The sequence below is a fragment of the Sarcophilus harrisii genome, chromosome 1 (genome assembly GCF_902635505.1).
Source record: "Sarcophilus harrisii chromosome 1, mSarHar1.11, whole genome shotgun sequence".
Taxonomy (NCBI): Eukaryota; Metazoa; Chordata; class Mammalia; order Dasyuromorphia; family Dasyuridae; genus Sarcophilus; species Sarcophilus harrisii.
In genome coordinates, this window is record NC_045426.1 from 478284901 (window position 1) to 478298185 (window position 13285).

At 32.4% G+C, this 13285-nt stretch overlaps 1 protein-coding gene across 5 annotated transcripts in view; it reads left to right on the forward strand.

Moving 5' to 3' along the window:
• NOL4 (nucleolar protein 4) overlaps nt 1–13285 on the forward strand; it is a 473540-nt gene that overhangs the window by 369298 nt on the left and 90957 nt on the right. For 4 of the 5 annotated variants that reach the window (XM_031946460.1, XM_031946463.1, XM_031946462.1 and 1 more), the window contains one exon: nt 419–610. The exons of the other annotated variant lie outside the window; for it this stretch is intronic. In XM_031946460.1, the coding sequence (XP_031802320.1) occupies nt 419–610 (192 nt within the window). The remainder of the gene's footprint in view (nt 1–418; nt 611–13285) is intronic. 5 annotated transcript variants of the gene reach the window in all.

Genomic DNA, 13285 nt, shown 5'->3' on the forward strand with positions numbered 1-13285 from the left:
GCTTTCCCAGCTTAATCTAATTATGCATGACAAAACAAGCAATTGCTAATTTTCAAAGATTAGTATTTTTCGAAGTACCAAAAGTGCAGTATTAACTTGTAGCGGTTGTAGTTATTATTAATAAAAAAATGTTATGGGGTGATCAATTTTACAGCTTATTGTTGATTATTTCATAATTTCTATACACAAGTCTATTCTTTTCTGTCTCTGTCTCTGTCTCTCTCTCTTTCTTTCTTTATTCAGCCCTTTAGAAAGCCCTTAAAGAGTGTTTGCTTAAAATTTCTGCCTCTCCATTGCAAAATTCTTCAGTGCATAAACCAGAAAATGGTATTTTCCTATCAGTAATCAAGACAGGAAGCTAGAAAGAGAAGAGAGCAGCCCTCCAAACCCTTCTCCTCTGTCTCCCTCTTGCCAACAGATGTTTGTCAGGCTGTTTGTAGATGAAAACTTGGACCGAATGGTCCCAATCTCTAAGCAGCCCAAAGAAAAGATCCAGGCTATCATTGACTCATGCAGGCGACAATTCCCTGAGTATCAAGAACGTGCCAGGAAACGTATACGTACTTACCTCAAGTCCTGCAGGCGGATGAAAAGAAGTGGTTTTGAGATGGTGAGTTTTGACTTAAAACACAGCCCTAGATTCCATCAAAACCCCATATGTAAATTCATGACACTATTTTGTTTTCATCTTAGTGTCTTTTTTTTTTTTTTTTTTTGTAATGTCAGGTCAGAGTTTTTTTCCCCCCTTTCATCTTTCCTGAATTTTTTCCCTTTGTTCATTCAATGAGAAATAAATACCTTGTGAGAATACAGCTCACAGGTACTGTCTAGTATCATTCTATAGAAAATGAGGATTAAATGAATAGTAATCAATGGGAAAGAGCATCTCATTCATATTTTTTCCTTTCTGTTACTCCTAAACCAGACATGAGGTTCATCATCTTGAAATGAATCCAAATTTCTTTAGGACTTATCTGTTAATGACTTTTTCTGAGCAGAGTGGAAATGGGAAAAGTATTAGAAAAATCCATCTAAGTAATATGTTTTCCATATGAATGGTTAGCAAATATCAGATCTTGAAAATAAAACAGGAAGACCAGAGGAATAAAAACTCTAGTGAAATTGGGGCTTTGTTGTGCTTGGTGTGTTTGTATTGTGTTTATGTGTTTGATATTCTGAGTTTTTCATAACTCTGGACAGAGAGAAAGATCAATTTAGGATGTCAATGGATGTTGTTTGAAGATGGAGATTATACATACATCAATGCTTTAGTAAACACTATATATATATATATATCTTCTAATTGTCCATTCTACCCCAGAAATCATATAATATCATATTATATAAAAATATATTATTATGTAATATGTATATATATATATATATATATATATATATATATTATATATATATATATATGATATTACATTATATAATACCATATATGTATATATAATTTCTGGGATAGAAAAGCAATTTGAATTAGAGGGAATAATTATATATATATGTGTATGTGTATATATACATATATACACACACATACATATAGACATTCATATAGTAAAATTCTTGCCTTTCTGTTGGGTTTTATTTTTTTAATTTCAGAATACCTATGGTGTATTCAAATGTGCACACACATATATACATACACCCATATATATACATAATGGAAGTGACAAATCCTAACAAAATTATTACTTTATGAATTATGACATATTTAAAGCTTTTATATATGTCTGGTATCTAGAAGCATTATAGTACAGGATGATGCTAGTCCATGTTACACTTAGTGTATATAATAACTTCAGGTTCAACACTCTGTCACCAACCTTATATTTTAAAATTCATTTTCCAACTTAACATTACTTGGTGAATGATCTGATAAATCTTACAAAATTATCTTTTTCTTAATTGCAAAAAATTGCAAATCTTTGGTACTGGTTTTAGTTTTTGTTTCAATTTCAGTATAAGTAGAATATGGCTGAGCTATCTGATTATTCTTAAAGCATCTTCTGATAGTTTTCAAAGGAAAGAAATGACATTATAAAAAGAGAAATAGAGGGAAAATAAGGGTTTATGTATAAAAAGAGAGCGAAATTTATCTGGTTTTCAACAAACCATTAGACAAAATCTAATATTTTGCCTTTGTGTACAAGGTAGATGAATAGGATTGGATGACATATGGATTCCTACTAATACCTGAACAACACTGATTAGTAGATATTAATGTGGAAAGTTTCTAGCACTGTATTATATCATAAGTTTTGTGTTGGTAGCAATCAGTGATTTGAATTAAAACATAAATGATATACTTATCAAACTTAAGAATAACACAAAACTGGATGGAATAGCCAGAACAAAGTGTTGCAGAATCAAAATCCAAAAAGATTTCAATATTTTTAAATTTGAGTTTAAATTAGTTAGAAAACATTTAAATCTTTAACTTATTTTTTTTAAGAAATAATGGAGCAGATAGTACTTAACAATAAGTCATATGCAAAAGACTTTAATTTATCACTAACTCAAATCAAGTCCTGCTATCAGATAGGCATTACTAGTGTCAGAGTGATATAGTGCATTTAGAACTCATCTCAGATGTGGAGAAGACCCGGCTGAAGCAATAGCTTCATCTGAATATTAACCAGTAGCTTTTTTGACTCTGAGCAAGTCCTCAATATTTTAACTCCCCCTAGAAACTCTGCAAGATTATCAACTGCTGACCTATTACTGGTAGCATTTCTAGTGTTCTCAGCAGGTATGCCAATGAAATCAGAGATGTGTCCTCCACTCACCCCCCCATTACATATTCATAATTTCAAATATTTGTATTTGAATACATAAAAAATGTATTTACCTTTTGCTCTATTCTTAACACTAATTCTAATTATTTATCACTCTTGTATTTACAAACATAACATTTAAAAATATAGTGCTATGTAATATATAGTACTATAATAAAATGTTAGGCTAGGAGTCTAAAAGATTGGATTTAAATCATGATTCAGATACTTAGTAGTTGTATGTCCCTGGCAGCTCTCAAGGATTTATTGACAAAGTCATTCTCTACCCTGAAGAAATCCCAGATATTTTGCCTATTTAGCAATATTTTTAAAATCTAAAAGTTGAAATGTTTGCTTCTGAAATCTTACATTTTCTATGTGGATCAGTTGTTAGAGGCCAAGCATGTTCAGAAATAGATTTTGTTTACTCCTTATAAAATAGTTTTCTTAAGAGAAAAAGTGTAAAGGAGTTCATGATGGTGATTGAACATTAATATTAATAATAATAATAGCCCTCTCTACCTTCTATCTCAACTCGGCAAAATACTCTTATACCTTCTTATTTCCCCCTCTATCAACAACACCCCCCAAGTCATCCCTTGTGAATCCATGCATATCCTTATTTATCTCTGTATCTCCTCCAGCCTTTGATATGGTCCATTGCAACTAGCTAGCACAAAATAAATTATTTTTGAAGATAGATGGGTGGATAGGCAGTTGGATTTTTTAAATACACATTTCTTCTTAAAGGAAAATTGTCCTGAAAAGCTAACAAATAAATATTTATGGTTATTATTTTTACATAGAAGGAAAAATATTAAGACTTTGAATCTTCTTCTTTGTTATTTTTTGTTGGTACAAGAATGTCTATAGTTTATAGTGGTCTGCTTGATTGATATACACACGTGCATGCACATATACATACACATCCACAAACTCTATCCTCCAGTTCTTCAGTCTAATTAAGCCAATCAGCTGATTTGTTTGTCAGCTCATTGTCTTTGTGAGTCATGTAATTTACTTAAAATATCATAGGTGTACTTTATGCTAGGCTGATTTTTTTTTTAATTAAAAAATTCAGGGATGGATAATCCAAAGAAAAATTGAAATATAATATTGCTTCAATTCTTAAGAAAATGGCTCAGCGTAAAAAATTTACTTAACAGAATTAGTAGCCACTAGTGAGCTATTTGGCCTAGAAAAATCACTTTATCCTTCTAAAATTTGATTTGCATTACCTATAAAATGAGAAGTGTAATTCTATGATCTCCACGGCCCTTTCCAATCTTGAAAATTTGTAATTCAGGTATATAGACCCTCAAATCTAAATCTCAGGTCTGAACCTATTGCCTAAGCTCAGTAAGTCCCCACTATAAACCAACCTCATGGCTGACTTATAAACTTTCCCGGCATATTGGTCTATTTAATGCTGTTCAAACATGCTTATCTCCATATCTGTTCTACTGCTGATAATGTTTTTTCTTCCTGGAATTGCCTACCTACATCTCTTTTCCCATCCAATGTGGCCTATCTAAAAACATCTTGATCATTTTAGCCATATTGATCTCTCTGTCCTCTTGTTCTCCTTCAAAACATATTATTTGGACCTGTAAATTGACTCTTAACCATGTTACCTCATCTTTTGTATTGTTATATTGTATTGTGTTTGAACTTTTTAAATTATATTTATCTTTATATGTTCTTAACCTCTATATGTTGTTTTACTAATTAGAGCCCAAGAACACTAAGGTATAACCTTTGCAGCAATAAATTTATTTCAGATGAATGAATGGATGGATGGATGGGTAATATATGAATTAAATTGTATAATAAATATAAAGACATGTAGACTTATTTTACCATAGGAATATTTTTCTTAAAAAAAAAAATAAAACTGTGACATTTTGTTGTCTAAAATTACTGACAAAAAATAAGCAAAATACAAATTAAATGGGGAATATGTTCCAGATACAGATATATAGTATCATGGACAATTTTTCAAGCATCTTCATCATTATAAAGATAACTCTCAGAAGCTGACTGTAAATAACATTCATTAAACTATTGTTAATATAATAGAGATGTTATCTTGATTTTTAACCACTAAGGCAACATTTGCTAAACTATGTTTAACAGAATGTTAGTATTCCATAACCTAAGAATAGTGTATCCTGAAATGTGACTCTAACATGATTTTTCCTCTAAATATTAAATTACCTATATGACTTTGAAGCACAAAATAGGCTTTATTTCTTCTGTTTTGCTTTAAAACTTTCCCAATTTTCTTTCCCAGAGGTATTATACCTTTAGGTTAAATTTTAAATCCTTTATGAATTCTAGCTGTATATAATTAGACCAAAAATATTCCATGGCTAAATTAGCTAGGAAAAAATGAATGTAGAAAAATTTTACGTCTTTCTTTTCCTTCAGATAGAATTTCTCTAGAGAAGCGTTGCCTTGGTTTCTTGCTCTAGGCACACTGGCCAAGATGGGTGACCTGGTTTGGGGCTCAGACACTGTCCCTTACCATATGTCAAATTAGGCACCAAGCCTCATTTTTCTTGCATATAAAATGGGAGTGGTTATATTTGATTCACTCTGCTAGATTACAGAGTTGTATAAAGAAGATGCTTTTTAAAACAAATAAAATAATTTCATATACTAATTTATCATTTTTAATCTTAAGGCAAGATAATTCTAGTTTCTGTATCTTCTGATTTTTATAAACTGTACTGCAACTATGAGTAAAACTTCCCACTTGAAAATGTGAATATGTAACTAAAAAGATAGGTTGATAGAATATGTTATATGTTACCTCTATATGTTGTTTCAGTAATGTAATATGTATAAATATACTCATATAGATACATCTATCTATATATATATATATATATATACATGTATATATGCACACACATATGTGTGTATGTATATTATATAGTCTATAGTCAATAAGTATTTATTAAGTGTCTACTATATGTCAGACAATGAACATGGGAAAATAAAAGCAAAAGGTACCCTGCTCTTAAGGATAAGTTTACAATCTAATGGAAAAGATAACATGAGAACAGGAAAGACAAATTGGAGAAAATTTACTAAGGAAAGTCACTAGCCTTAAAAATCAGGAAGAGTTCTCACAGAATATGGATTTTTAGCTGATACTTGGAATAAGCCAGGGTAACCAGGAGACAGAGATAAGGAATGAGAGTATTCCAGGCATAGAGGTCAGCCTATAAAAATGCTCAGAACTACAGGTGGCGTGTCTTGTTTCAGAAACCACAAGGAAGCTATGTCACTAAATCACCAAGTATGTGAAGACTGAGTAAGCTATAGGAACACTGGAAAGATAGGGCAAATTGTGGAGGAATTTGAATACCAAACAGAGGGATCTTTATTTAATTATAAAGATGATATTTAGAGGCCTATAGAGTTTATTGAATGAGAGGGGAGGACATGATAAGATCTGTTCTTTAGGAAAATTAATTAGATAGATGATGGAATAAAGTGGGAAAAGATTAGACATAGGGAAATCAACCAAATGACTATCACCGGTGCTACTGCTCCCTCCATGTGTAAAGTGATAAGGGTCTTTCCTAGGGTGGTGGAAGTGTCAGAGGAGGGAAGTAGGCAAATAATAGAAAATTTATGAAAGTAGAATTGACAGAACTTAGAACAGATTGGGTATGGGGGGCATGAAACTGAATGAAGAGTTGAGTAGTTGATTCTGAAGTAGGAGAATGGTAGAGCCCTCAATTGTATAAGAGAAGTTAGCTAACTTTCCTTAAGGAAGATTTTAGGGGGGAAAGAGTATAAGATCAGTTCTGGAAATAATGAGTTTAAGATGTTTCTGATGTCTAGTTTGAGATGCAGTTGGAGGTGTGAGTCTATAAGTTAGGGTTGAATATATAAATTTCAGCAGAGAGATAATGATTGAAACCATGGGAGTTAATGAAATTAGGAAATTAAATAGCATGGAAGGAGAAAAGAAGAGGGTCTAGAGCAGCACTCTGGAACACTCAGCTGTACTGATGTAGATAAAGGTTCAGCAAAGGAGATTAAGAAGGAGTAATCAGAACTAGAAGGGAATAGCTTTATAAAAACCTACAGATACTATGGTATCAAAGAGAAGGTGATAGTGTCAAGGATTATAAAGAGGTCATTATATATGAATGTGTTCCTAAACTGGGCTATGTAAAGTGAACATTTATATATTGAATCACATTTTTTCAACTGATTTTTATTATTAATTCAAAGATATGTTCAACAAGAAGAGAAAAATTTTTTCTTTCTCATGTAATGAATGATATCACTGAATAAAGGAGTTTTGATGACTTAGAAGGTCATCTATTCTAATTCCTATACATAAAAAGAATGCCCACTATAACATAACCTCAAAGAGGTCCCCCACCTTTTTCATTGAAAAATTCCAAAGGGTGAGAACTCACCATATCTTTAGACAATCCATTCATCTTTTAAACAGCTCCAACAGTTAGAAAGTTGGTTTTCCCACCCCCCAAAAAAATCTTCTTTTATAGTTTTTCCTCAAAAATTCACTCTTAAGAATTCTAATGTGCTCATTATGGAATATTTGACCTTTGTTAACAAAGGTTATTTGTTAACAACCTGTAAACATTATTCCTGAGGAAATTTATTTATTTAGTCATTCACTCTAATGCTCATACCCTAACATTAGAAAGATTCTTTGTATACACCTGTATGTAAATATGTGAATAGTAAAAGAATTCAATATATTCCCATGTTACCATTCTTTTTACACATGGACCTTGATTTTGTAAGTAAACATCTTTATTTCTGTGCATTCTTCCACAGATTCAGTAGACCTCTCTAGTTGGAAAAAACACGATGGTGTTTTTCCTGCACTGATCCCATACTAAACCCACTTATCATTTCTCAGTGTAGAAAAAAGGAGCATTGTATCTTCAATTACATGTATGTGAAGTAAATTTACTCCAGAGGATTCTGTTATCTGTCCTCATTAGAATTTAAGAACATACTTAGTCAAGTAGTCATTAAATGACTGCTTAGCTAAATATTTTTAGTTGTTAATTGGCTCTACAGGAGGTCTTTGAATTTCCCTCTACTTCTTCTATTTCTTTGAATGTTTGTTTTGACTCCAGAAAAAAAAAGTATGCAAGACATCCAAATATGTAAATTGAATAACATCAGATTAAATGTGTGAAGGAAAAAAATAAAACTTCAAGTAAAGGGATCTGTATATTCAAAGGATCATTGGTTTTCTCTTTTTTGGCACTACTGGAATTCAACCACTGCATTTTCTGTATTGTTAGCAAATATATTAGCAAAGCTGCATAATGAAAACTTAATTATGATACAGACAAGAAGTAAATAATGTTGTTATTTTTTGGTTGTTAAATATTTATTTTGTGGAATCTATCTAGGGGAATCTTATCTAAGTGAAGTTAGTTTAGTAAAAGGTACCAGCCATTTACCTTTCAGAGATTTTTTTAGTGTTCCTTAAATATGAAAATAGCACAAGTAATAAAGAATATACCTCTAGGCTTCTCACAAGATAAGCAAGCAAGTTCCAAAATCATAATTATATTCATTCATATTATAATTATTATTATAAGTTGCAGTAAAAAAAATCTGGATTTCCTCAAGCTACTTTCTGTGTGCCTACTAAAGTGTATACTGTAGCTTTAAATGGGGAGGAAGCAAGAGAATTTCATCTCTAGATAGTGATGTAGATCTAAAAAGAAATAGTCTCTCTATACTGAGACATTCATGTCTCTGCCGCCTCCTACTATCAGGAGGCTATGTGTTTTGAAGCCAGTTAGGTAGTTCAGTGGATGGAGGGTAAGGCTTAGAGTTAAGAGTTCAGTTCGAATCCAGCCTCAGACATTGGCTGTGTGATCCTGGGCAGACACCTTAACCTCTGTTTGCCCCAGTAATCCTACCTTTGAAATGGAGATAATAATAGTGACTCTCTCCCTCATTGTGAGAATGAAATGAGATAATAATTGGAAAGTGCTTGGCACATTTTGTGCTACATAGTAGCATTATATAAATATTAATATTATTATTGTTGTTATTTATTATGATCATATAAACATTATTATTATTATATCTTCCCTTTCCATTCAAGCTAAGAATGGGGATGAATACTTCCTTTCTTCATTTGTTTTCTAGGATAATATAAGCAGGGACTATTTTCACTTTTTATATCCTTAGCATCTAGCACACATAATAGGGTCTAGCAATTGCTTCTTTCTGTAGAGACAATTTTATCTTTATAAATATTGTTTAGACATATAACTTCTAAGGCAAGAGGAAGATGCAAAGAGAAAAAAAAATATATATATATATATACATATATATGTCAAAATTACCTCATCCTTTTTCCTGGAAGGGACACAGGGAGATCTATGAAAGAGGTAGGGGTCAGTTCAAAACATAATCTCTTGGCAGTGGGTCATGGCCATCTTGAGGTGGATAAAATAACACATCTTAAAGTGTATCGTACTTTTTGTGGGTGGCTATGATGAGGTTTGGCACAGGGCAGAGAGTTGTGGGAACTCCCTTCTGGTTGGCGCAGGTCCTTCGTAAATGGATTTACGAACCTGAAAAGTTAGACTGGCAAAAAGAAGTTTATTGGCACTAGGAAGCCAGCCTTTGCTAGGAAGGCTGACTTCCTTAATGGCAAGGTCCCAACAGAGAAGTAAAGGTCTAGCATAGGAGAGATAAAGCGGAGAAATATCTCTGGCAGAGAGAGATAAAGTTCCTAGCAGAGAAATCCCCACAGAGAGGTAAAGAGGGATGTGTTCCCATTAGGAAAATAGATGAGAGAGATAAAGAGGGGTTAACACTGAGAAAAAAGTATCTTCTCATTGGGCAGAGTGTCCTCACAGGCAATCATGCCAAGGGAGGGCCCTTGGTCTGGCATGATTCCTACTTTGGCCTCTCTGCAAGGAGTTTAGCCCAGTTTCCCCTTTTTATAATTGAAACTTTGGCTAGCATCTGGGGGCAGTTTGAGTTGAAATCAGACAGAGATTTTTGGAATTGAATAGAAATTTTCCATTTGAATGAGTGTCCCTGGACTAATCTCCAACTCAATAAAGGTCAATAGAAATCTAGATCTCCAGCTTGGGCTAAGTAGGAGTGGTCCTGGACTCAACTAGTCCCACCAAGATAAACAGAATGAAAGCATTTTATCTTGATTCCCTAGGGCAGGTTTCTCAGGGAAGAGCTTCTCTGAGGGTTCAAGAAGTTTCTCTAGCGTTCCCCCAAAGTCAGAGAGAGAGAGAGAGAGACAGTTTCAGGGTTCCCTACATCATTTTTGTAGTACACAAAGAATTTTGCCTGTGAATTATGAGAAAGAATAATTATTACATTGCCTATTATCTCAGTTGTCTATAATAATATGTACTATGAAAAGGGAGGAAAAAGCCATAAAGAAAATCCTTAAAGTCAATTTCACCCAGAATCCTCAACCTTTCCCTCCATCAAAACTATTAACAAATATCAAAATGGAATAATAATTTGGATTTCATCTATTTTTCTGTTCATCATGATCAGTTCAACTGTTGTTAAGTACTATATTGTAAAATTTAGGTTTTTAATCACAACATACATTGCTCTCTTGCCCATTATTTCATAATCTACTTAACAATAATTTTTCTAAACAATGATTATTCCAAGATATTTTGGAATAAAGTTGTTTTTGTCATTAAGAATATCTAAAAATACCATTTTAAATTAGTTTTTCAAAATATTGGAGATTTCATTTATTTTCAATAAATAATCCTTCTGTAAACATTTATTAAATATCTATCATGTATAAAACACTGTGCTTGTTGCTGGGGATATAAACATAAAAAATTATATATGTTTCTAGTTCTCCAAAGAGTTTGCAATCTCTATGCCCTAACATCCTGAATTCCCAAGCATACTCAGTTGTGTTAAGGTTTATTCCTTTTGCCCCTAGGAGTAATTGTGTTTTGTTGTTTAAAAGCTAGCTTGCTCTAAGAGTTACTAATGAGGACAATTAAACCAACTATTATCTTGGAGGATAGGGAGAGAAACATAAGAAGATTCATTTTACTAATTTGCTGACCATGGTGGGTTTTAGCCATTTCATTGATTCTAGTTGTGAAATATATTATGTGCCATACATTATCTTTATTCTTTAATCTTAAGAATTATGATAATTGTTAGTTTAAATATGCTTGCACCTTCCCTATTAAGAGTTCCTTTAAGTAAGCATTTGCTTGGGTGTGTACTTTGTGATAATGGAATGTTGGACTTGTGAAATTCAAATGTACTTGGGAAATAAAAATATAATTGCATTTATTAATGTTCAAAATTTCTATCAAGGCAAGAATCTACCATTAACTATACTCAAAAATAACTTTTTTTTTTTTTTTTTAATGATGTTGTTACTGAACAACTCAAGAAGTACATGACTTTTCAGCCAGGCTTTAGTTATGCTTCGCATGGCCTGTTTCTTTGAACTTTGAAATTCATGTTTTCAGTAGTGTTCATCACCACCTGCTTTGTGTTTTTAAAAATATTTTTATTAACATGCCTTGGTTTCATATTAAGGACATTTATAGATTATCTTCACTGCTAGAGAGGATTCTTGGAATTATACAAAGCTCCCCAGAGAATGATTTCGTCAGAAAGTGCATGTTGCATTACATATTTGTAGAACCCTCCTATTTACACATCTCTCACTTTTTTATTATATTTTTTAATCAAAAAGTTTATTTCCTGACCCTCCCCACTTTCTTGTTCAAAAACAAACAATTCTTTGTGATTATGTGCCTGGCTCTTAGGTGTTAAAAAATGTTTAGTTAAGTGACTGAAAAATATGAAAAAAAAATGTCCTCGTGTGCCATATATTAGTATGGATGTGTGTGTACATATGTATATGTGTGTATATGTATACATACATACACAGATAGATATGCATGTATATGCATATCTGTATATATGTATGTATATATTTAGATGTATACATATGTGTATTTGTGAATATATGATGTAGGTATGGATGGGTTTATATGTTGAATCCTTAATTTGTCTCATCATGTTTCATCATCAGTCTTTTAGAATAAGAGATGGTCATTTTATTGATCACAGTATTTAGAGCTTAGAAAATTGTCTTTACAATTTTATTGTAAATAAATAGTTTTGATTATTTCTATTGTAAAAAAAGAATTTCCACAGATTTTGTTTGTTTCGCTTTTCATCTGACTATAAAAATTTTATTAAATGGTTTATTTACATAATATTCATGTCCTGGTATAAATTGTTCCCTTTGTTTTTTGATCATTTCATTCTTTATCAGATTATAACTTTTTTTTTTTTACCACATTCTGAGCTTGTATTGTTCTGATCAACCATAGGCAGACAACTGTAATTTGATTCTAAAATAGTGATGTCATTTTGGTTTTCAAAAATGAAGGACAACATCATAAAACATTTTAAAAACTGAATTATCATATAATAGGGAAAGTGCCTGATGCTGAAGTCAGATTACCTGGCTTCAAATCCTGCTTTTGATGCTAATTAACCTGTGTGACCTTGGGTAATTCATTTAACTTCCACAACCTTAATATCATTGTCTATAAAATTAAGAGGCTGGATGAGATGGCCTCAGAGGCCCTTAATCAGCTCTAGCTCAGTGTGAGCCTCAGATAATTCTAGAGGCCTGAAGCTGGACTAGACAGGGCTTGGAGGCACTTTTAAAAGGTTAAAAGATTCTACACACATGTGTACACTGTAGCCTAAAACAGAAGCATCCCAGTCTTGGTTAAGTTTTGGCTTTTGTCATAATAATTCTGTGATGAAAAATAGCAATATATTTATAGCCACTCTGTGGTTACAAAGGAGCAGCTCGGTAGTGCAATGGATGGATCATCCACCCTAGAATAATGAAAACCTCAGTTCAAATCCAGCCTCTGACAACATGTGCCCCAAGACAACTCATTTAATCCCATTTACCTCAGTTCCCTTATCTGTAAAAAAAATGAGTGGGAGAAGGAAATAGCAAAACACCCCCATGCCAAGAAAACCCCAAATGGGGTTACAAAGAGTCAGACTTGACTAAAAGAAATGAGCAATAAATGGTTGCAGTCTATCCCAATAATCTTGTAAGATAGGGTGTATGAATATCTTTCTCCTTTTGACTGAGAAATGAAGTAGCTACAGCAGAGCTAGGATCCAAACCTAGAGTTCAGAGCTCTCATTACTATCTGAGGTGTGTTAGAAACATCTCCATCCAGCTGCTGCTGCAGCTGTTAATTCTGTTAGCTGTTAATAACAATGAGAATTGTTAAATTCTCAGTCTGAGCATTTATATGTCTAGTGACAGATGCTATAAATCACCTTGAATTATTATTATTGATTGTCTAGGTTTAAGAAAGTGATGGGAGAAAATATTAATAATGTAAATGAAGCTTAAATTTTTCTATTTACACATTATTTTTGGAGAACTAATTGTTAAATATTTACCAGCATAT